Here is a 25,018-nt window from a genome sequence, read left to right on the forward strand (position 1 = left end):
ATAATTATACTCATCTCTTACGTATCAAAATCATTTTTGAAAATGCAGAAATAATAAGACCCGTTATATTTTTTAATGTTTTATAATATATTGTAAGGTGTCCTTCCTTGGGTGTCTAGAGAGGTGCCGTGGAATAAAAATGTATGATGATTTTTATTATTGAGATTTGTATTGTTATTGTTACTATTTGGGCTAGTTTACACAAAATGTCATGTCCCTAAAAATACTCTTGTAAAGTAGCAAGACATTTTATTCAGATATTTCTACATTCCTAAGGATTGTACCTATGTTTATTCTTGGTAGATATTTGCCAAAGAAAAAAAAGATTGTCCCTGATACTCCCTGTGTCGGTTCGAGCTCCCGTTACCCTTACAGCCCTTTTTAACTTATTGAAATAAGTGATTTTCGTCCTGGTATTAAGTGAACACATTTCATTGAGGACTATTTTTCAATACTTAGGTATTACTTCTATATCTTTACTCAACTATTCTTAACTGTCTTTAACGTATTTAACGTGTGGCTAGTGGACCACCTGCTCTACCTTATTAGCCAACAGGCTATTCCATTACAGATCTCTTTGCATGTTTTGAAGAGAATATACTTCATACACTACTTACATAAGTGTTAGATCAAGACATGTATTTTTTTAATCTGAACATTTATATTTGAGATTTAATGTGAATTATTCTTGCATCCATCAAATTTGCAAAGTGTTTATTCTTAAGTACAATTTCCTATGCTTTTCCATCACTAAGAATGGTGTAATTTTTTTAAAGCATGTTGCATGTTTTGCTTAAATTTCAAAAAATCATTTGTATTAGTCAGTCTGTGTGTAAATCTGTGTAAGCCACGGAAAGAAAGTGGGACACTGTGTCACTTGTGTTGAAACATCAGATTAACACAGTGCCTCCTACAACAGCTTGGTCCTTTGCTGCCCCATCTGCCATTAGCTTGCCCTGCAAATCCAATTATGTTCTTATGTGCCCAGTCTAAAAATAGTCAAAAATGACGGAAACCGCAGAAACAGCACGTCACTAGTTGATAGCACAGAGGAAATTATACTATGGAGCTGATGTGTCCTGCCTGCAGAGTAGATTGATCTGTCATGTTTGAACAACTGCCATGACGGACAGATATCCTCCGGACAGGAAGAGGTGGGTAGAGTGGCCGCAGGCGATGCATAAGAGGAAGGATTAGAGTGGCGGATGTCTGAAGGACCTTAAGAAGAATCTCCTCAGATGCCAGATGAAATAAGGTAGGCCGTACAAATGTCTCAAAACCAAGTTATAATGATTTTTTGCCTCCAACATGACTCACCAGACCACCTGTGGGCCTAGAAATGTCTGTTTGAAGACAGACCACAAACGGTCACCATGCCTTTCCCTTTCTGGTTTTCATTTGCACTTCTGTAACGACCAAATTCGGCTCAGGAATCGACACTGAAATGGTTTGTTTGCAGGAGAGGGCGACACAGAGAAAGGCTTCAAACTCACACAGCAGGGTGTTGATGAAAAAGAGCCTTGGTTAGATTGCCCTGGATGCATTGTAAAGGATGGTATTTTTAAGCATTGAATTGTTTCAATGCAACTGAGTTGACGTGTGATTTTACAACTTAAAGCAATGTGAAAAGCTCCATGTGAAGGAGGTGGCAGTGGAATTATCCATATAAAGAAAACAAACACTAATGTGAAGCAGACAAAATATCGCAGTTATTATAATCATTGTTTAATTTGGTTGTTAGTCTGTGTTTGACATCAATATTGCCATCCGTTACATTTCCATGCCCACTCCTGTGATCCTACCTGATCGTCAACACACTGACGTAACACTTACTATTCCAACAACCGTGCAGACGCCTCACCCGAGGTTATCATGGTGCAATTGAATCAGGATAAACATAACCTGATTAGCGGAGCAGGATCAGTTGGCAAACTGCCAAATAGCTGTGGTCTGGTTTCTGTCAGTGATGAAATCAATGCAATGTCTAAATAGCATAAATAATGACAGCAGTCCTGTCCAGTGAAATTGCAATAGATTCAAGTGAGCTAGAACAACAACCTCCTACTTCTTCTTAAAAATGTTTTACATTCATTCTCTTATTAGAAGAGGAGTAATGAAGTGATTTTAGTAAGATTCTTCCTGGATGCTGACACACCATAAAGGATACATCTGCACAGATGTATGTAGCCAAACATACTACATCGTCTTGCATGATGATTGCAATTCTTAAAAACACCATTGATGCTGACCTTGGTCTGTTTCTATTAGATTGGGAGGTAAACAGTGGTTAATGCTAACATTGGCTCTGTAGCAATAGCATAAACTCACATGAGGTCCCTTTAAAGCTTTACTTAAAATCTTACATTCGGAATTGACCAGGCTGTTCACTATATAGTAAGATCTAACTGCCGCCTGCATTCCCACCTCTTCTTTCCAACCGGAAGCCTATTACACTGTGTAGTTACACAGGATATAATGACTTGTTGCCATCAGTGTACTGGATATTTTCAATTACTGTAATCTTCTCAAGGTATGAGACCTTTAACGGTAGCAGAGGTACTTTAAAACTGCACAAAGTCTGACTCAACTGAACAAAGGTGGAGCAAGTTGACAGAGTTGAATCAATCGAAAAATACAATTTAACAAACATATAAGACACATACTGCACAAATATATTATATAGTATTATACATATAGTCTTGTTTAAGTCTGTAATCAAGTAAAATTAAAAGAAGCTCCACTGGAGCAGTCAGATTTTGTATTCGGTATGTTTCTAAGTGAAGCTAGACGTTGGCAACAGATGCAATTTATTTTGGAGGATTCAAGAAAATATCACTGCAAATAGCATAAGTGTGGGATTTGTTTCCAATTAGATATAATGCCACTAAACCCCTAAGCTTGTCTGTCTGAAACGCTAACCTCTCACCTCCAAAGGTTCAACAGGATAGCCTTACTGTAAACTCTCACCTTGAAAAAAATAAAGTATATAGTTGTACACACAAAAGTTGTATTGCTTTAAAGCAAATATAAGCTTTGGATACTGCAAAAAAATGTAGTGCACAATATTTAGCAAATTTATAAAAGTACGATCAATCTTTAGCGTTAAATTACTATGTTTTGTGTCTACTTGTGTGTGTGTGTGGTGCAGGTATTCCTAGGCAAGTAACTATGGTTAAGGTTAGAAAAGGTTTCCAGTAAATGAGTGTATGTGTGTTTCCTTGTCAGGATGGGTACGTTTGTGACCCTGGCAGAAGTGTTGGAGGCCCGGGGGTCACCGCTGGACGAGGATGAGGTGTGGTGTCTGCTGCTCGCCACCACTGAGGCCCTACTGGACATCTCAAACAAAAGTAACCAAAGCTACGAGTTACAATTCCTTCTAGATCCACATGTTACCTGGCTACAGGGCTCCGTTCTAAAGCCTGAAACATGCTTCTGCGTCTGCGTCTGCGTCTTTTCACGCCGCTGTGGCGCAAGACTCGTTTTCATTCATGCTTCCCCAACCGTTGCGCATCTTACAAAGCAATTCCGCGCCAGAACACTAGGCGGAGTAATGCTTTTTGTCGAAGACGACCTTAGAGACGGCTTCTTTCTTCTTCGTCGATTGTTTATTTACATAGCCACTGCGGCTCCTTGTAGCCTTTTTCTGACGGACAAATCCGCCAGTCAGTGACAGGTTATACAAGTGATCATACTATCGGATATCTTCTGCCAAGTGCTCTTCTATTTGGTCCATATTCGTTCTTCCGTGATTTCTGCCGGTATTATGGGGCATGAAACCGGAAATGCAGCTCCAGAAGGGATGTAGAGCAGACCAATCACAGCCTTTGCGGGCTGAGTGAGCTTGCGGAGCTTTGCCGTAAATTTTAGAAAAGGGGGTCGACACCCGTCAGCACGTAAGGAGGGATACATAAGCACGTAAGGGACCCGGAAGGGCTCTTGCGCTTACGGGCCCGTGAAAACGCAGAAGCATGTTTCAGGCTTAAGGTAGCATGCATTCAAATAGAATGCGGTGCTGCAAGCAAGTATCCTCCTTGCTTGCACTGAGCTCATCATCCTTTCTATCCAAGACTTTTTATAAAACAAACAGATAATATAGCTCCAGTAATGGCTATCAAATCCCTTGAGCTGGACAATGTCAGGAGTTTCTCCACATTGCAAAATTGGATTTTGCCCAGATATGGCCCATATCCCACATCCTGGCCCAAATACTGCTTGTAATGATGGGCAGTCTGCTCCTGTTTGCCAGATCTGGGCCACAAGTAAGCCATGGCCAGCTGTTCGTATCCTGATTATACCTTATTCCAAAACAGACATACATTTTTTGGTGGATATAAGGGACACATTTAGGCTTGGATCCATCTTGCTCGGGCCACAAGAAGGCCTGCGGTGCCGTATAATTTTTTAAAGAGGCCCACATCTGTATGTTTTCTAAGTCTCTTCTGCTCTCTGCTCAGGTTCTAGCAACATGTGCAGTGTGCTAAGCCCAGGCTCGGTGCTACTGTCAGCCACCGGGCGTCTGGCCTTCAAGAGCTGTGCGAGATATGAAGATATTAGCGCCTTCACAGCTCCCGAAGTCCAGCAGGCTTATGCTGCCTCCACCAGGAATCCAGCTGAGAAGGTTGGAAAAAAACTAGTATAGTTGTTTTGACGAAATCTGAAATAAAATGTATGTAGAACTATATCTGAACCAAGGTTAACTTAACATGTTGGTTAGGACAGAAGACAAGCTGTAATGCCTATGTGCTCTAAAAAATGTTTTGTTTGTGACCATGACCCTTTAATCAATGCAAAAAATGGTTAGTAATCAGTTGATAGCATGGGCGTCACACATACAATAACTCTCCCAGAAAAGGAATTGAGACAAATCGTTTTTATATGAGCAGGAATAAGTGTTTCCCTGTTCTGCCTTCTATCAGATGGTTGTGTACTCACTGGGGATGACTCTTTACTGGTGCGTTGATTATCATCTACCTCATAACCAGGTACGTTCCCTTCCTCTTACTTTCTCTTGCTTAAACGTTCCCTTGCATGTTTTTGTGCAACATCTCTTTTTCCTGTCAACTGTTTCCTCACAGCCGGTCCAGCTGAGTGCAGGGCTGGAGGGTTTACTGCTTAGTATGTGTGAAGAGTTGGTGGTGAGGCGGACCGACCTCCTGACGGTGCTGGAGACGTGCGAGCTTCACCACAAGACCGCCATGCTTCCTCCTGCTGAGCGCCTCGTAAGGCAGCTGGTGGAAGACGTCTACAGGAACTCAGTGAGTGTGCAGCAAGTGGGGCGTGGTCGACTTGGGTGGTTTCAGCGCTTGTTTAGCTCTGAAAAGTTTTCATTTAGTTTACTTCATTGTTCTTTTGAATTTACTGATACCACCCACTTTCTGCTTGCTCCTTGAGCTGGACAATGATGTCTTTGCAGGTTGATCATGTGTCCATGGCTGAAAATGGATCCCAACTAACAGACCGCAGTCAAATGGTCAGGGACAGATTACACAGTAAGAACATGATGCCTTTTGTCAGATTTGAAACAATATCTATTGGTTATATTCACGTTGCTGTGAGTTGCATGAGTAGATCAATGCTACTCTCTTGTCGGTACACTAAATATGAAGCTACTGCCAGCAGCTGGTTATCTTAGCATAAGCCAATAAAACCACTCCTAGCAGATCTTAAGCTCAGAGCAAAGCATAAATTTAAGTTTTTGTTTTGTTTTCATAAATTGTGAGATTTAGAGGCGCGTCATCCGAACAAAAATGAGACGGTCACCTAGCAACAGCTAAGGTATTTGTTAGCTACATTCGGGTATTTGCGAAATCTTTAAGACGGAACAAAACAAATGTATAAGTGAACCAACCAATGTCTGCTTGTAGCTTCATGTTTAGCACAAAGACGAATGTCGTCAATCTTCTGATCCAATTCTCAACAAAGAAAAAGGGACGTAAACTGTGTAAACTTGGCATGTGGGCACAAGTATCATGGACCATTTTGTTTTCCAGTGGGCTCCTTCAGTTACTCAACGTGGGCGATGAAGAGGAAGATTTCCAGAACATTCTCTGGAGCGTCTTATCCATCCGAGCATGCAGGGTATGAAGTATGCATGATCTGTTCGTTCACATGCTCCTCAAAAAGTTCAGTTTCCACAGTTTACATCAGTTTTGATGTGTTCATATACTTTGAAGTTTGAATATGAAAAAAGAGCCTTTAAACAACAACAACAACAACACACACCTCTTTTCTAACATTTGAATGACAAGCCAAGAAAAAAGAACAGGTGTAACAGGCATATAGATGAAATAAATCAAATGTGCATATTTATCATAAACACACCTGCGGTGGTTTCATTACTCTGATCAGACTGAGAATGGCAATCTCAATTTTCCAGGATCCCCTCTGGAGGTCGACGCAGAGAGAGTTACGGCAACTGGCAGCAGCTGGACCGCAGCCCATGTAGTCTGTACAGGGACGGTAATCGAGCTACCAACTTAAGATCGCTGACACAGTTTGACTCCACACTGAGTCTGAATGACAAGAAAGCCAAGGTGAGCCAAATGGTGACATTTGAAATCAGGCCTATGATATTATTCTGGCCAACTCTTCTTTGACATACATTAAAAAATAATACATCCCATTGGGTTCCAGCATTTAGAACCTCACAGACACACCGTGGTATCATCTGTGTTACTGACACGGATGACAACATATTAACTGTTTTCTTTCTCCTTGTCTGTTGCAGGACCTTGGTCCTGAGTTTGTGAGAATTTTAGATGAGCCTCTTGTCGTCTTGGAGCTGCCTGGATCCATTGTGGTGAGTTGTAGAAAAATTTTAATAAATTCAGTACATATATTTTTTTTTCTTTTTAAAGGTATTTAAATGACATATCTCAACAAAATGCGTGTGGACGACACTCAGTGAGACCATCAGCTGGAAGTTGGACTGCCCAGTGATATATATAGATAATGTGACTCACACCCTTTCCTTTCAAATTTCAAATTTCATTCTTTTAAAATTCAGAGCGTGATCCATCAAATTGGTTTTGAAACCAATTCAGTTTTAACACAAATTTTTCCTATTGAACTCAACCAAATGAACTGTTATTCATTCATATATGATAAGCTGACTGTTTAAGTCGAGGAGGGTCAGTGTTTGTGATTAATCTGTTGCACAACCTGCTTGTAATGATGCAAGTCCTAAAAGACTAGAAAACAACACCTACTTGACTAAAGGCTTGAAATTGCAAGGAATCCAAATGTGGTACTTAGTGATATGTTAAAAATCTGGAATTTTTCCATTTTATGCAACACTTCATAAACCATACCACTAACTGTTTCAATGGTCCCTCCCGTTGCCCTTTTAAGGCTCTTAAAGATAATGCAACAGAAATTCCCTCTTCGAACGCATGTTCTCTTTTTGATAGTCAAAGAAAGGGAAATCTTCAACCACCCAGAGAGAGCTGAGTGTGGTGATGCCAAATGGTCAGAGCATCCTGGTCAAGTGTGAGGTGAAGTCCCGAGGAGGAGACGTCTTTGATATGATTGTGGCTCACTCCAACCTGATGGAACATTTCTACTTTGGCCTCGCCTACCTTGATGGTAAAGCAGCACAGGAATATATGACAGACAAATGACTAACTGCTCTGGTAATGAATCGAATACTCTGGCTCTCTCAGTGATGTATCCACTTTGATTTTTTCACTTCTCTTTTCAGATAATGAGTTTTTCTTTGTGGACAACGATACCAAGATTTCCAAAGTTGCTCCAGATAGCTGGAAGAAAGTGCCTACAACCAACTTTGCTCTTTTCTTCAGGGTCAAATTCTTTGTTAGTGACATGTCTCTTCTTTTGTAAGTATCTTTCTCCTCCTTTCTTTCTTCAAGCAATATACCTAGGACATTAGTGTTTAATTTGTTAGATGTGTTTGGTCTTCTCTATCAGGCACAAACAGACCCGCCACCAGTATTACCTCCAGCTTAGGAGAGACCTGTTGGACGACCGGCTGTCCTGCCACGAGGAGACTGCTCTGTACCTGGGTGCTCTGGCCCTGCAGACGGAGTATGGAGACTGCATGCCTGAGGTTAGTCGGGCGGTGGTCTCCTCAAATGCTGTTAAAGGGGCCCTCCAGTATAGTTGTACTGCACTTCTATTATAGTTGAGTGATTCACAATATGCCTGATAAAGCAGCAGTTTAGCTTAGGCCTGTCGCTCTCTGAGAGGAAAAACTATATAGACTGTATATAACCACAGATGAACTGAAAGCTCCCCAGAAGTGAAGCCAAACCATCTCGATCGTGGTTGGCAGCAATATGGCCATGAACACTGCCTCCTCCATGTTAGTAGTGGGACAAGGACCGACCAAAAAGTATAGTAAACATAAAATAATGGTTTTGTTACTTTTGGTAGTTCTTATTAAACTGGTGTTGGTTTGATTGTTAATAGTAAGTTGATGCATTAGCAATGGGGTAAAACATCAAGATTGACAGCTGAGACTGATTCACAATTGGTCTAGGGCACTAAGCATAGGGACCTCGATATCAATCATCCTCCGATTGCTACTTCACAGACTCTGGCTTGAGATGGCAATGTTCGATCTGGGATATTTTCGCTTTATATACGTCTATGGTGTTACTACTGTGCTTTCAGTCTATATTTCCTATAAATCTGTTACCGTTTGAGTTGAAAATCTGATTAAAGCGCTTATATCCCCTTCCCAATGTGAATTTCCCTTTTCTCTTTAACTATGATTTGATAATTATTTGATATGATTTATCATTTAAATTCAACTTTATAAGTGTAACAATGCAATCTACATGAGCTAACAGCATGTAACGGATTGTGTAAGTACCAGGTTTTGATTTGTTGTTTTAGGTGTATGGTAGGAATTACTACCGCCCGGACCAGTACATCCCCAAAAGTGTGATGGAGAAACGTGCCCTGCCTTACATTAAAGACGAGCTGCTACGACTGCAGACCAACAACGCCCAGATGCTCACTGACGAATCAGAGCTTGAGTTCCTCAAAGTAGGGAAAAAGTCCAATTTGAAATCTATATCTATTGATTGTGAAAGTCCAGCACCATTTCTTTCATTTGAAATACGGTTGCTACTTTCTTTTTGTCCCATTAGGTCTGTCAGCAGTTGCCTGAATACGGTGTGTTGTTCCACCGTGTGACGCGTGAAAAAAAGCCTTTAGAAGGAGAGATTATCCTCGGGGTTTGTGCCAAAGGAGTCATCGTCTATGAGGTTAAAGACGGCTGCAGGTCCACCAGTAAGAATTTCTTCTGGAGGGAGACCACAACCATCTCCTCAAATGTGAGTTGAATGTTGATACTGATGTAATGTGTACAAATTCTCCGTTAAAGTGTCTAAAAATGCCTAGTTTAATCCCATTTCGTGTATGAAATTCAAATACCTTCTAACCAATTTTCTGAATACTTTTCCTGCATGTCCCTACAGAGGCATAAGTTTATAGTAGAGAGCCGTGGCAGCAAGAAGAAGTATATCTTCATCACAGAGAGGTCGAAGGTAGCCAAGTATCTGTGTAACCTGTGCTCCGCCCAGCATAAGTTCAACAACGAGATGAGCTCCCGCCAGCTCACCCACAGCCTGAACTCAGGTCAGCTTTTCGACTCAACATAGAGAGAGCACTGGCGAAAAGATAAACCAACAAAAACCTATTTCCAGTTACTGAAGAGTTATATATATGTATCTGCTTTTACCTCCAGAGGCGAACATTGTGCAGTATGCAGCAGTTTGTCGTGCCCAGAGCAGCCGGCTCAAGACCTTCTCCTGTTCCGAGACGCCACAGGATGAAAGTGGTCTGACCACACCTCAGGAGGAGTCTCTAACCAAGCTGTGTGATGACGTCACAGCAAGGATCGAAGCTCGGGTCAAACAGCCGCAACAGAGCCTCAACGAGCAGAGGTTCATTGTCCTTTTCTGCATTTTTTTTACCACATTAAAAAGATTTAAGAAATTGAAGACTTTTTTCTAAGCTTTTCTCTTTATTGGTTTCTTCTGCAGTACCGGCTCCAGCAGTCAGCCCAGCAGCACTGGCATGCATTCCCCAGCGTTCTCTCTGAGGAGTGGCTCTGAGGTCCCCTCTGGTTCGCCAGCAGCCAGAGGTACAACATACCCAAGCACACCGCTCATATGCTTTAACTGATAACCCACACATGACACATGACACACAATTCCGGTTCATTTGTTTTGGGGGTAGGGCTTTGACCAGTGGGCTGATGGGAGGTGATGGTATGTATCAGGAGAATATTGTAGCCTGCTCTTACTTGTTTTTTCAGGTCTTCCATCCCTAACTTTAATTAATCTTAGCTGTTCAGGGCTGGAATACATTTTATTCCATTGTACTTTATTGAGTCTTATTGTGTAAAATCAGATTAGATACATGTCTGTTAATGTCTGTATTTTTGAACAATACTGTTTTGAATCTTGAATCTTGAGTTAGGACTAGAAAGTATTTAATATCAGAAGTTGCCTATGATGCTTTGCCCCATCCAAAGGTCTCTAAAACAATCTGCTTCACTACTTTGGGGATTGTCATTGTTACATATATATATATAGAGTGTAAGTTCATGTTTATGTGTTCTTTCACTACACGTCTCACAGAAAATCGGCCTAAACTGGGATTGTCATCAGAGAGAGAAGTCATCTGTGTTTCCTTAAAGAAAGACCCAAAGCTTGGCCTTGGTAAGCCCACCACACTCCTCGATGGCCACTGAAGAAATGCTCTCTCTTCTCTTTTTCACACACCTGTGGTTTGTGTCCATCCAGGTATAGTGATAGTGGGGGAGGACACTGTGGGGTGTTACGACTTGGGCATTTTCATTGCCTCCATTATTCCTGGTGGACCAGTTGACAAGGATGGACGCATCAGACCAGGTAAATAATCGGGTGGATCATTTTTGCTTTCTCCTTTTTCCCTTCGAAAATTAAAGCTAAAAGATATTTGAGTTTAATGGTGATAAGTTTTCTCTTGACTTCATCCAGCATCTCTCCCTGGATGCAGCAAATGTGTCGCAGTGCAAATGAAGGCAGAGAGGCTATGGGATGTTTGGGTGGGAATGTGTGGACCTTTGGGGCTGTCACATAGAGTTTCTGAAGTGGTGGGGGGGGCTTTTCTCTTCTTTACTGTTACTGGACACCAGCGTCATTTCACTGTGACCTTTGCCCTCAGGTGGTCGTATGATCTCTCTGAACCACATCAGCCTGGAGGGCGTCACTTTCAGTGAAGCTGCAGAGGTCATGCAGAGCAGCCCCGAGGAGGTGCAGCTCATTATCTCACAGCCAAAAGGTGCTTGCTCTCTCTCTGTGTGTGTGTGTGTGTGTGTGTGTGTGTGTGTGTGTGTGTGTGGCTGTAACCCTTTACCCTTCTTTGTTTATGAGCATAATAAGCTGACATAGTCACAAGCCTATTGAGGTGTCCGCTTTGTATGAATAAAATATTAATATTAAATCTTTGTTAACACCATTTCTTAGTGATGAACATTGTATTAGTTGTTGTGTCTCTGGATGAACGGTTCTGAATGTCTGTTACAAAATTTCTATGTCTATTGTTACCAAAGTAAAAGTTGGTTACTGCATAGACATTTTCAGTATTTTGAGGTGACAGTAAGCAATTTAAGCTACTTTATTATTGTTTGTCTCCAGCTTCTGTCAGTCACAACAGCCTGCACTCTCCTGTCCTGAGGAATTACGAATCCCAGACCACACTGATGACAGGCGGACGATCACAGGACAGCGGCCTGGATGATATAGTTTCGGTCATGATGACACCGAAGACCGGCAACAGGCTGCACGTCCCCTGTGGACCCCGACTCCTCAGTGCACAGGTAGAATCATGGTGATGGTTCAGATGGTTTAATAAAACGAGAAATCAATAGCATTTCAGCCTTCATAGGGGAGGTCCAAATTAATAAAAACAGTCAAAACATTATTACATTACGTTTAATTTAGCTGACGCTTCTATCCAAAGCGACTTACAATAAGTGCAACCATGAGGGTACAAACCCAGAACAACACTCTACCTCCAGTAAGTCCAATTGTCATTAAATTATAGTGCAGGGGTGTCCAAACTACGGCCCGCGGGCCATCTTCGGCCTGCCATCCATTTTAAATTGTCCAGCCAACAGTTTAGAAGCTCTTAAATGGCACCTAATTATAGCACTTTGTAGTTTTGCTCTATTTTTGAAGAAATTGTACTTTCTTGATTCTTTTTGTTCTGGGTTTGTACCCTTGAATGCACTCATTGTAAGTCGCTTTGGATAAAAGCGTCAGCTGAATGAAATGTCAACAGTCCGCTCTAGGGCAGGGAGCGTGACGGCGTGAGTGGCCCAGACCGTCATATTTTTTTCTTTATGTGGCCCTCGGGACAAAAAGTTTGGACACCCCTGTTATAGTGGCTTGTCAAATACATATAGAGTTTGGAAAACCAGCGATAACCTAAAATAACCTGTACAAATACACTGCACTGGGATGATTTTGAACCAGAGGGCAGATAACTCACTCAGTTTGTCTCTTTGTGTGTTGTTTTCAGGATGGCTCATCTCTGTCTACCTCTCTGAACTCTGTGAGGCAGGAGGAGATCACTGTGGAGCTCAGGAAGATAGCAGGAAGTCTGGGCATCAGCATCTCGGTGAGTTCGTAAAAGATTTTACACTCCAGTGACACTGTAGATGAAATTTAGCAGAAGAACAGGAAACAAGGAATGATTTAAATGCGCACATTATCTACAGCACATTTTGGTCCTTGGCCTAACTGAGACAGCAACCAAAATTAGATCCTTGTCCTTTTAAGGAATAAAAAATGGTTATCCATCCTTTTGTTTTGTCAAGATTTGCATTACTGCAACACACTCACTCCGGTATCAGCGAGCCAAACGTACACTAATTACAAATTATAAAAAAAAATGATTTAAATGCGCACCTTACTGAATCAGGAATTGTGTGGAGAAATCCTTGATCCGCCACTGAGACGCAAAGCTGAAACAAACCACAGTTCAGTCATTGTTAAGGTTGTCATGGACATTTGTATCGCTGTGCTGACATACAGATACTTTTCTCATATTCATACCTGCAGGCAGTTCAGAGTCTTCAATTAACAACAGCTGTATGTCTATGGACTCTTGTAGTCATATGATCAATGTGTTTACAATGGAGAGATTTGATTAAAATCATTAGGAATGAACAGTCAGGAAGGACAAAGTATTAGCGACTCATCTTCAGCAGTGGGTCAGAGAGTCTGCTCCTCTCAATCTCATTAACATCTGCGGTCTGACAAGATTAGAGAAGGAGAGAGCGCGAGAGATCACCTCACTGATAACCACTGCATGATAGCTGCACGGCAGCCATTGGTGGTAAAAGTATTCTATTACTCCACTAGTAAAAGCATTCCTTTTTTTATACAGTTAAAGACTTTGGGTAGAGAAAGTCACCAGTCAAATGTAACATGCATTATCAAACAGATTGCCTATTTATTGCCTTTGATTATTCTTTGAAGTCTTACAGTGGAGAATTGATTAAAGATTCATTAAACTGTATCAGGTACAACTTATAAACCATCCTTAATTGAAAATGGTACAAAAAGTTTTGAAGTTGCAGCAGTTTGATAGTTGAACAAATTTTTAACACCATAATCTTTAGGTAGTAGTTGTCTATGTCTATTAACCCAGGAGTTATTTTTGAATCTACAGCACATTTTGGTCCTTGGCCTAACTGAGACAGCAACCAAAATTAGATCCTTGTCCTTTTAAGGAATAAAAAATGGTTATCCATCCTTTTGTTTTGTCAAGATTTGCATTACTGCAACACACTCACTCCGGTATCAGCGAGCCAAACGTACACTAATTACAAATTATAAAAAAAAAGGGTAAGGGTTAACTTTTCACTTAAGGTGTCTGGGCTTTTTTGAGCCCCTCAGCTGTTGCACTCCGTTCCTCAAGATCTCAGGCAGGAAAACTCAATATCTTCTATTATGTCACCCCTTGAGACTCATTTTTATTGTAAAATCTTTTTCTCGAGTAAAGTGACCGCCCTGAACTTGTTACATTCATCACACTCTGTGATTCCTCTTTACCAATAATAACACTGATAGTTTGAAGTAAAAGCCTCTGTCACTGGTTGTTCAGGGTGGCGTCAACACCAACCTTCCTAACGGAGGAGTCTACATCAAGAGTCTCGTAGGAGGCGGGGCTGCAGAGAGGGACGGACGTGTCCATACAGGTACGACTGCTCAACAACAAATCCACATTGGATTGACCACAATGGTTAATATGGTAAATGCTCAGGTAGTGGACAGTACCAACATCCTGATTAACACTGTGACACAGAAAAACAACACTTCTATACAACAATACAACATAAACATTGGTGTGTAAATTTCAAAGCAGAATGATTGACGTTATAAGACAAACTTGAAATCAACACAAGGTTCCAGGCTGAGACAAACTTAATATAAAACTAAGACAAGAATAGAGAAATACACATAGGATAGTTAAACTGTAATTCATCTTTTCTTTGTATATTTGTCTTTTACAGGTGACAGACTGTTGGAGTTGGATGGGATTAGCTTCCAAGGCTTCACCTACCAGCAAGCTGTGGAGCATCTGAGTCAGACTGGAGAGGTAAGACACACAGCCCTACAATATACTATACAATTATAGGGTGGGCTTTATTCATGCAACAAATCTGTGCAGCCCTAGTCAAGCCCCCTCGCATATTAGTAGGGTACTTTTTTACTTTTTATAATGAATATATAAAAAATAAAGACTACTTAAAAGTAAATAATAACCAACCCGATCCAAGCGTGCAATGTGGATATTTTTAATTTACACCTGAGGTTGTGATGGACATTAATTCTGTAACATTGTTAACGCCTCGCAGTGTGTCTGAATATAGTCAGTGGTCAAATTTATTCTTGTGTCCAAAAGATATTGCTTGTGATGATAACCAGTTTACTGGTATGTCAAAAGTGTATGAGCACAGTTGCCGTTGTTTGAAACATTGCACTGCATTTGCATTTATACTATTCGCCTTATTAGGCAAATAGTATAAATAGAATTCTATTTATTGGACTATTGGATGAGGTTTTGTTATGAATGGTGGCAGCGTGGGTGCTGTGGTCGCTAATGATCTTTGCCCAAACTCAGTTAAAAATTATATCTATAATGGATGTTCTCTCGGCCATATCTGCTTTAATAGACACCCTTGTCTCCTCTCGAGGTTGTGACCATGGTTGTGGAGCGGGAGCTGGGGAACCTGCCCAGGGTTTCGTTCAGTGCAGACACCAGCAGCAGCGCGTCCAATCAGAGCCTCAGTCCAGCCACAAGCCGGCCGGGACTCAAAGGCTGCTCGTCCAACAGCACCCCTACTAGGACGGTCAGTGACCAGCCCAGAGACTACAGCTTCCTGACTGATGGTAGGACGCCACACCAATGGAGTTCTAAAGATATGATATGTAACGATTAACTATCAAAATGTCACTAAACGACTAGCCCTACGTTATATTATCAAATTGTTTCTACTGGTGACTAGCGAGGGTAGAAACGTTAATGTGATAAGTCAGCTGACACACGAACCTCTGGTCTCAAAGTGAGGCAGAACGTTCGTGAGAGAGCCTGTCGACTTTAAGCCGTTTGTGAGTTAATAGCTGAGCAGGCGGGTCGGACTGCTTCAAGGTGAACTTTTACACACTTCCTCCCCTTCATCCTGATCTTCCTTCCTGACCCTGACCTACCTCTTCTTATCCCTCTGGTCTCCCTTATCCTTCACCCTGTCCTTCTATATCTGTCATCCCACTTCTGTCCTCTGTCCTCGTCGCTGACACTCAAACAGCGGATCAATCAACAATGGACAGTTTTCCCATTACCATTTAATTATTCAGAATGACCCCACATGAACACTTGTTCACACCTGTGGTCAGTGTCATCACATCCATTGAAGAGCACATGCAAGCGATGACAATTCAATTATTATTTTTAATCGTAACAGAAAAGGCCTGGAATTTGATGACGGAATTTTAATTTTGTCGAGGGAAAACAAAAAAAACATTTTTGGAGGAAAGTGGACAAACAGCCCTCCAACAAGAATGAAACACGGTCATGACACCAGGATTGTGGAGTCGTGATATAACTCCCCACCCAAGAACCGCAACTCATACAAATGGATGAAGGGTGGAGGTCATAAGCATAATGCCTTTAAGGTAGGGAGAGCACACTTTCCTGTCGTTCCATGAGCTTCCCTGGAAAGTGAAGCAAGGAGAGAAACAGACAAAAGATCCCTGCACAGAACAGATCAGGCATTAATCAGCTGATGTAGGCTGGCGTAGAGATCTGCTGCTGTCAACTGACGTACTGGATTGTGGTTGAGCTTTACTTTGTGACCTGCCTGAACTAATGCTATGCTCAATTATATCAAAATCCTGTCACAGTGAGGTTGTTTTTGGACATGACCTCTGGAGGACGTCCACAAAACCGAGTTGGGACTTTCTTTGTCCTACTGTGTTCAGCATAAATGTGTTTAAAGCTCAACAAGACAAACCAAATCAAAACAATCTCAAACAGCTTTTCTTCCCTGTCTTCCACTTCCCCCCTCCACTCCCCTGTCTCTATTTACTCTTATCTCTCGACCTCCACACATCTCCACCTCCTCATTCTTCCACCCCCTCCCACCTCTGAACCCTTTAGACAACACCCAGGAGGTGACGCTGAACAAGAGTGCCAAAGGCCTGGGTTTCAGCTTCCTCATGTGCGAGCTGGATCCACCCACGCCGGACTTTGGCAGCCTGGTGCGGATAAAGCAGCTTTTCCCGGGTCAGCCGGCGGAGCAGAGCGGCAGGATCAAGGAGGGAGACGTCCTGTTGGCCGTCAACGGACAATCGCTCAAGGATCTCTCCTATCCAGTATGAGCAAAATTCAAAATGGAGTCCTTTTTTAGTAATTCATATTGACTCATCTGTTTGGTAATGTTTTTTCACAATTCAGTGTAGAACCCTCTTTCATTTATTTAGTACTTTAATTCTCTATTGACCATGATTCATTTTAGGGTTTATTGGTGTCTCTAATATGATGGCTATGATGCTGTTCTTTTACTATGGCCTATGATTGATCCTTTTCTATAAGTTAATGTTTAATTGGAGGTTAAACATTTTAGATTGTTCTTACCCTGACACATGTTTTCACCTCTGTCAGTTTGTTTGATGGTTGGTTTGGTTGGTTGTAAGCAAGATTACGGTAAAACTAAAAGAGAGATTTCTACAAAAGTTGGTGGGTCAGAGAAGAACTCATTACATTTAGGCATAAATCCGGATGAAGGGGGGTGTCCAGGATTTTTTGTATCACTTTCTTTAACATTGCGAAAAAGGGCAAATATGGGCTTTGGTGGGGGTGTATGGATCGTTCTAGTTTTTAGGGTTTAGGGCTCTGGAGACTGTTTAAAAAAAAGTGAAGCTTTGTGAGGCTCTTGGTTAGGGGGGAAGCATTAAATGGCCACAAACTGTCTGTATGCTGCGGCATGGCAGGGAGTCATGGGGGGTGAGGAACGAGGTCAACATCCTGCAATTGAAGAATAGGTTTAGAATTAACAGGCCTAACAATAGGATTACAACAAACAAACCTTAAATTGGGATTAAATAATTATCCATTGGCAAGGGAACATGCAGAGTCTGATTAAGGGAACATGTTGTGATGTCAAACACAACGTCAGAGATGTGTTGTCCATCTTAATATACAGTCAATTGTGTATTTCTTTTCTCGAGCCATTGAAGTGGGCGTAAGCAGTGTTTTAAACACTGTACCTTTTCCATAAACTGGCTCAGTATTATATCCAATTTTGTACTCAAATATTAATGGAGATATAAGATTCTTACTTACATTTATTAACTATATATGTGATATAAACACTTTAAGCTAACAGCAGTTGTTTCTTCTCATGTCATTTTCTATTTTATTTTAGTTGCATGGTTCTGAACAGCCGCTCCTGCAGGTTCACTAACATAACAGTTTTTCTTTTTTTGTAGAAAGTGCTGAGGCTGTTCAAGATTTCACCACCTGAAGTCCGCTTGACTCTGTATCGGCCTGCCCACGGTACACGCACACACATACACACACACACACACAGACACACACACACACACACACACACACACACACACACACACACACACACACACACACACACACCTAAAGTACTTAATTCACCTGTTGTTGTTTTTTCTGCAGGGATGCTTCCTTCCATCGATCAGTTCACTGGCACATGAGTGACACAACAGTGGTGGACTGATGAAACATGGCTGGTGAGGCTGTTCTGATCAGTGGACAGTGGCGCAATCAGCTGATCTCAGTAATCAGCACCGACACTGCAGAAAGGTCAGTGCTGTTCGCTAATGGGACCTGATGTGATTTGTAGTGACACTTCTTTACTGTGTCTGATCGTATTTCACCTTTACGTCCCAAAGACAGTGGGACGTCTGTTTAGTGGTGTTCAGTGCACCACGGAGATGTCTTCAGTCGACTGAACCCAAACCCCACAGCCAAGCACACATGAGAAACACAGTGTTCAGATGAGGGGTGAGGCAGCACACAGGAGGCTTTAAATAACAGGGGGAGTTTTGTCTTGTTTGTTTTTCAGGCGCGCTGAAGAACCCGCCATGGAGCAGGAAAGCACAGGTCGGGCGCTGAAAGTGAAGATTTGTGAAGAGGATAACTGGACAAAAAGGCGAGTGACTTGATGTAGAGACAATTTAATGACATTGCTTTGTATCGGACTTAGCTCGGATGTGTTACTTATATCTTTCTTGGATTTGTGTGTGGATTTAATGTGGAAATCAGTATTAAAATATCCTGCGTAAAACCCAATTTATCTGCTATATTGACAGATATCAATTAAATTTGATTTCAATCACAAGTTGAACCCTTTGTCACGTAAGCAAAACCAAATCCAAAGTTTGATCTGCAGCCAAGGTTTACCTGACCCAATGACTTAGGTCCTCGGTTCCCAAACTGGGGTACATGTACCCCCAGGGGTACGCGAAGTGGTTCAGGGGGTACATGGGGAGAAAATTGTATTTGCGTTTTCAAAGTGAAAAAGCCCATTTACATTTTCAAACTGAGTTATAAATAATCATGCAATATTAAATAGTCTAAATAGCCAAGTCGCATTGCGAAAAATACTCATGTATACCCATATTCAGCTAAAATAATTACACTGCCAATAAAAGTTACAGGTAGGTTAGTGACTGTTAGTAAAAACGAGGGATGGGCATAATTAATCGACAATCGATTAATTGATCCTTAAGAATTTCCTAGATGACATTTTGTCATAGACTTAATTCTTTTGCGTTCACTGCCAACACTGCGAAGCTATACGTCTCCATGAGCGCCTGAGGAGTCCACTGCTCTCTTCAAGTAGGAGGTCTAGCTCCAAAGTTAGCCCCTTCGGACCCAGACAGAGCTGGCTCTTGGTGAGGGGTGACAACCACCGGACTGAGAGGTCGAGAACCGTCAAATCCAGCTAGCTCACAGCGGCTAGCTGCACTCTCATCGGGGCTTAAGAGAACAGTAGCGCATATTTTCAAGTGTTACCAGTGAGCGGATCACGTTTTACTGCCACAAGAGTTGTTCACCTTGTATTAAAGATCTATATTTTCACTGCATTTTAACAGAGCCTATAAATAGTGCATTTTAATATAAAATATTAACGATTAATCAAAAATTGATCGTAAATTCTCCTGACAATCGATTAGTAACTGACAACCATGGTTAACAACTGATTGATAACTGACAATTGATAGATAAACTCTGTTTGATCTAAACTTCCATCCGAGTCCTGAAATCCCTGACAATTTCAAAGTTTCAAGTGTTATATGCTGTATACATGCGTCGGGGAGGGGGGGAGGGGTATGTAGCTGGAGATTGAATGTCTGAAGGGGTACGAGACTGTAAAAAGTTTGGGAACCACTGACTTAGGTGAACCTAAACCTCAACCCTATCATTTGTTCTTTATCTTCACCACAAGGTGGCAGCATTTCACTAAAAGCTACTACCCTTGTCCTCCCTGTTTTGCAATCAAAAATGCTCAGTGTTCTTTGTCTGCCATTTAACAATGTTCCATTATTTTTCCTCCACAGAACAATAAAAGAAGGATGACAATAAAAGAGAAGACAGAAAAACTATTGTAAAAGAAAAGACACAAAAAAATACAAATAAAGATGTGCAGCACGCCACAAAGAGAGAGTCACTCACACGCACTCACACGCACTCACACTCTCACACACACACACGCACACACACACACACACACACACACACACACACAACACACGCCTCCCTGGGTGAGAAGCCTGTAATGGCCCCTTGTAAATAAGGGTTCCTGTATTTCGGTGAAACCCAGTAGTGCATCTGGATCCCATCAAAGCTTGTGTTCCCTTTGCAAATGATCCCAAATGTTTCTAATTATGTCAGAGGAGTCGGCACGAGGCTGTGTGTGTGCTTGTGTGTGTGCGTGTGTGTGTGTGATCGCCCTGACGGACATGCACACCCATTCACTGGCCTCTGTTTATTCATGACCGGGAGTAACAGAGATGGACAGCGTGGTCTTGACCTCTGCAGCCTCAGCTTGGGTCAGTGCATGTGGTGATGACTGATGAGTGAGACACAGAGGGGAGATAGATTTTCTCCACCAGTTGTCTCTGCAGGCATCTCTGTCTCACTAAAGTGAGGGGTGAGAGACACAATGCAAGATTCGCCCTCGGCTATACACAGGTTCCACCTGCGGGATTTTGAAGCAGTTTTTTGAGTAACCACAGTTGAAATCATAGCAATTTCCATATTTTTGGGCGAGCAGTGAGAAGAATGAGGAATCACAAACAAAACCACATCCTGTTTTTTCGATTCATGCATCATGTTTAATACACGTCAATATTTTAAGTTGAAGGGAGTGGAGGGAACTGTTTTCAGTTTGGATTTAGCATAAAAAGCATAAACAGGATTTTGCACTTGCATTGTGTCGTAACAACCTTGCAGATGCCTGACTGAACTCGCTGGGGAACCTTTCATTAAGTGCTAACACAGCATTATGGGGGACTTTTTCATAGAAGAATATAGGCTGGAATCGAGCCATTGTTAATGGTGCCAAGTGTTGTGTGAGGCTGTAACGGCGTGCAACAAAAAGCACGACTTTTAAAAAAGGAAAGGAGGCCATTAGCCGTTTCCTGCTTGACTTAGAAAACGTTGTTGTTCTTTGAGGCACACGTTAATCAGCCAATCAAGTGGAGCCTTAAGTCATTTTGCTCACAGTTTTCTTTTTCTGGGACACTTTCTCTGACTTTCCATGAAGGTAATAAAAGGTGCAGTGCTCTGGCTACCTGCTCCAGACGCCGTGACATTATTCATCTTTATTTACCTGCTGAGCTCATTTCTTAGCATTACAAATTGCTGCTTACTAAAGCAGCATTAGTCAATTAAATAAAATATTTTTGATGTCCTGTACGACTTGTAATTTTGCAAAAGGTCACTTGTTTTCCTCACCCCTACAGATTGTTTTAACACCTCCCAGCTCATTGCTTTGGTTTTGCAGCCTGCAATTTCCCCCCTCACCAGTTTTGTTTACAACCGGACAGGCAGTTGTTCTTAGTTCTAAAAACTCAAATGTATGCTAAGTATTGTGGAGACCAAAGACTATATAAAGATGGACAACCCATCTCTTCTTCCTACGACTATCCAGAAATGACAGCAAAATATACACTGGATACAAGCGCTGCCTATACTGCAGCCAGCCACCAGGGGGGGAATTGAAATGCTTTGGATTCACTTTTAGAGCTAGCATGTTGTCCATCCTCATACACCCGCAGTCTATGGTGCAGAACTTGCAGCTTAAGTTTAAGCGAAAGTATTTTTCTCAGGAGTTGGTGAAGAGAAAAACAGAAGGGATAGAAGAACGAACAATGTTATTGACCAAAATGAGGTCCGGCAACTCACCCCATTCAAAGTGAATGAGCATCCTTTCTGTTGTAGAAGCCAACCAATATGTGTGATACAGATGTTACTCCAGATCAACTCTGCTTCCTGAAAACATATAAAGTTTGTGTAAGTGTAGGTTCCTGCACTTTTACCTCAGAAGGTTCTAAAGACAAATATAGAGCACACGTATTGTGAAATCTTCCCTTCCGTAGACTAGTGTGACATGGCATGACATGGTGTATATTGTATATACTCCCAAAGAGCAGCAATATACAGTAACTGGGGCTCAGACCAATAGTCAGGTCTGACAGTGTCCATCCCTGGATGTAAACAAGGGGAATCTGGCTCCTAAAACCATAAAAGTTGAGTATTATTTCATACTGCATCTCTAACAGGTGGAGCTGGACAAACAAATCTGCTCCTGATGTACCCTGAAGTAGCAAGAAAAACAGCAGCAGAACAAATGGGCACAGTGATGCAGTTTGACAGGCCTCAGAGACCTCTCTGTGCATTACAAGGCATTGTGCACGATTCACAGTTTCCTCTGCAGCCACCGTGACGCCCAGCCCTGTCAAGGGGCAGCTATGGATGATGGGGGATTGCATGCGTTGGGCTACTTGCCTGCGTCTTTGATGTCACCTCTCGCTCAGCTATTTCCCCAATTAAATTGATTGTGCTAATGTGCATAGTGGACGGCCGCGATTAAGGTAAGGCGTGTTGTTTTTGAGAAGGGCCTCAAATCCATCACCAAGCAGCCACCGACACAAAACTGCAGGCTTTGGAAAAAGCCTTCCAGCTCTGTGTGAGACGTGGAGGGGAACTCGTCAAATCGGACTTATAACTGGCAAGTGAAAAAGGATATCCTAATTATAATTATATCCTGACCAAAATGACTCGATATTTAAAAATGAAAACAATGGTAATTGCACATTTTAAGGGAGCAGTGCAGCCAGAGAATTCCCGGTTTCTGAGGGAGCAGTGGCAAAGGCCGGGGAGATTGAAAAGGTAATTGAGGGGCGTCAATGAAAAGTCAGCAGTCAACTGAGAATAAAAGTTCAATATGTCGAATAGATGAATAGAGGTCGAAGGAGTGAATGTGTGTGAAGTCACATGTGCGCACACATAGACCCACACACACCTACACACAGTTTAAGGTGAAGTGTGAGAGGCAAAAATAAATGGGAGAGTTGCACAGCTAGCTCGGAATATGTCAACATTGTGCGGCGTGGGAGGTCGCCCCCGGGGGCACGCCGCCCAACTCACAAGGGAGAAATTCAACAGCTCTGTCAGCGGAAATCCTCATCATACTTCTCTGCAGCTTTACGAAAGCAAAACAAGGACCACGGAGTCCTGAGCCGGGGCCAGAGCTGTGGTCGTCTCAGCCGACGAGGCGGAAAGGATGCTGAGAGATTTACCCGTTTAGACGACAGGAATCTGATACTTAACGTGTCAGACAGGAGAAACAGATACAATTATTACACGGTTAGATTGGCACATGTTTGCTCCCCCAAAGAACAAAGTCATCGGGATACTGACTGGCTGCCAGAGGCTGAACAGTTTTCTGATTGACGCCAAAGGTTTAGTGATTACTTCATTAAATGAGATTTACAGCTTTCCTGCTCTCAGTGAAATAAACACTCAGTTCCGCCCAGAGGAACTTATTAGTTTCAATATAAGACATATTGACAGGGTCCAACTATCCAGGTGAAGGTGGGTGGCTGTAATGTGTCTCATGCATATGCTGTTTCTCAGTAGCACCCTTCTTCACCCGTGGTTACACCCATTTACATCTGGGAGTCACACACTGCTTTAATACTCCCTCTCCTGCTTGCCGCTCAAAGTTGAACCTTAATTGAGGACATTTATTTATTACTAAATATTGTAATACACTTTTACTTAATTTATTTCCCTTGTTGTTATAGTCTAAGGCTAGTCAGCTATCTGACTTAAAAGCAAGTTGTTAAACGTTTAAATTCTTACCATCGAGATAAAGGAGAGTAAGTCCTACAAAGCAAATTAGAAAATGTTTTTAATTGATGGTGGGGATTAGAAGATAATTATTAGTTTGCATTAATTTAAAAATGGGGAACTGCAAGGTGCAGCTTTTGTTGTGTTTCAGGAGCAGAGTTTTCTGTGGAAGAGAGAAGCTCCCTTTACCACTTTGTTTTTTTCTGACTTTTTCTTATTTTTAAATACAAAAAAAACTATAACATACTGGAGGAAATAGAAACAGAAAAAAGTGTACGTCTCCTTTAAACCATTACTAAGAAATAAGGAAGGACTTAATTAAAAAAGCAGCGATGTATATATGAATGGCTGTAGCTCAACCCGACCCTTGTCTGTACTGGAAACTGGAAGAGTGGATCAGAGAGATTTAGTTACAGCACATGGTTTAACCATAGCCTGGAGCAGACAGGTGTCTCTTCGTTCTTGTCATGATATGGTAGCGTCATCATCTTATGAAACCTCCAAAGAGTCAACTGGGGGAGGCTGATGTGTGCATGGTCAAGGCCAGTCAGCACTTTGATGTGAAGAGGGCCGCTGCCTGCACCAGCATCTGGGCCGCGTTTTGGGTGGGAGGGTTGGGACGACCTAACGTCTGATTTGAGAGTGGCGGTTGTCATCATTCATAAATCACATCAACAGTCGTGGTTGCTCTGAGATGAAGAGCTCAGTCGTGTTGGTCTGAAACACACTCTGACTGGATCTAGCTTTAACTGCTGAGCTGTCATTAAGATCTCCACTGCCAGCCATGAAGTCCAGATGTCAGTTTTAGAGGAAGGAAATGAACAGTTGAGTGTTGTCAGGATATGAGTAGAAGGCCATGTGAAGACGTTATATTGCTACTAAAGTTTATTTGAAAAAGAGAATTCCAGCTTTGAACCAAGGCCCATCCTTCAATAAGAAGATGGGTCACGAGTCCGGCCTTTTGTTATCTACATAAACTCGTTGGCCAGTGGACCATCCAATATCATGAATCACATATCACGTCATAAAAGACAGAAGTGATGACATTGTGACAGGTGGTGACATTATCATGAAATGTCCCTCGATCAGTGCTATT

General features: G+C 41.9%; 1 protein-coding gene across 2 annotated transcripts; it reads left to right on the plus strand.

The window, feature by feature from the left end:
• The first annotated feature begins 1,070 nt into the window (after nt 1–1,070).
• frmpd2 (FERM and PDZ domain containing 2) lies at nt 1,071–18,712 on the plus strand. 2 transcript variants are annotated; one of them, XM_062378340.1, is made up of 29 exons: nt 1,071–1,255; nt 3,226–3,347; nt 4,455–4,618; nt 4,917–4,982; nt 5,076–5,255; nt 5,414–5,489; nt 5,991–6,078; nt 6,377–6,533; nt 6,728–6,799; nt 7,410–7,584; nt 7,700–7,835; nt 7,927–8,065; nt 8,857–9,009; nt 9,114–9,299; nt 9,444–9,603; nt 9,713–9,911; nt 10,011–10,111; nt 10,611–10,691; nt 10,776–10,883; nt 11,179–11,295; nt 11,652–11,833; nt 12,538–12,636; nt 14,128–14,221; nt 14,537–14,622; nt 15,221–15,416; nt 16,684–16,898; nt 18,015–18,081; nt 18,217–18,363; nt 18,626–18,712. In XM_062378340.1, exons 1-28 carry the CDS (start codon nt 1,239–1,241, stop codon nt 18,252–18,254), a joined length of 3,474 nt encoding a protein of 1,157 aa, XP_062234324.1. In that variant the 5' UTR covers nt 1,071–1,238; the 3' UTR covers nt 18,255–18,363; nt 18,626–18,712. The 2 variants fall into 2 exon arrangements, with proteins under 2 accessions (XP_062234324.1, XP_062234325.1); XM_062378341.1 differs by lacking the exon at nt 18,626–18,712 and adding an exon at nt 18,453–18,589.
• Nucleotides 18,713–25,018: the final 6,306 nt, after the last annotated feature.

The sequence above is a fragment of the Platichthys flesus genome, chromosome 20 (genome assembly GCF_949316205.1).
Source record: "Platichthys flesus chromosome 20, fPlaFle2.1, whole genome shotgun sequence".
NCBI lineage: Eukaryota > Metazoa > Chordata > Actinopteri > Pleuronectiformes > Pleuronectidae > Platichthys > Platichthys flesus.

Bases quoted from the DNA above. Each gene is read 5' to 3' on its own strand.
- frmpd2 (XM_062378340.1), top strand. The intron at 14,623-15,220 runs GTAAGACACACA...TCTCCTCTCGAG, and splicing joins ATCTGAGTCAGACTGGAGAG to GTTGTGACCATGGTTGTGGA. The intron at 16,899-18,014 runs GTATGAGCAAAA...CTTTTTTTGTAG, and splicing joins TCAAGGATCTCTCCTATCCA to AAAGTGCTGAGGCTGTTCAA.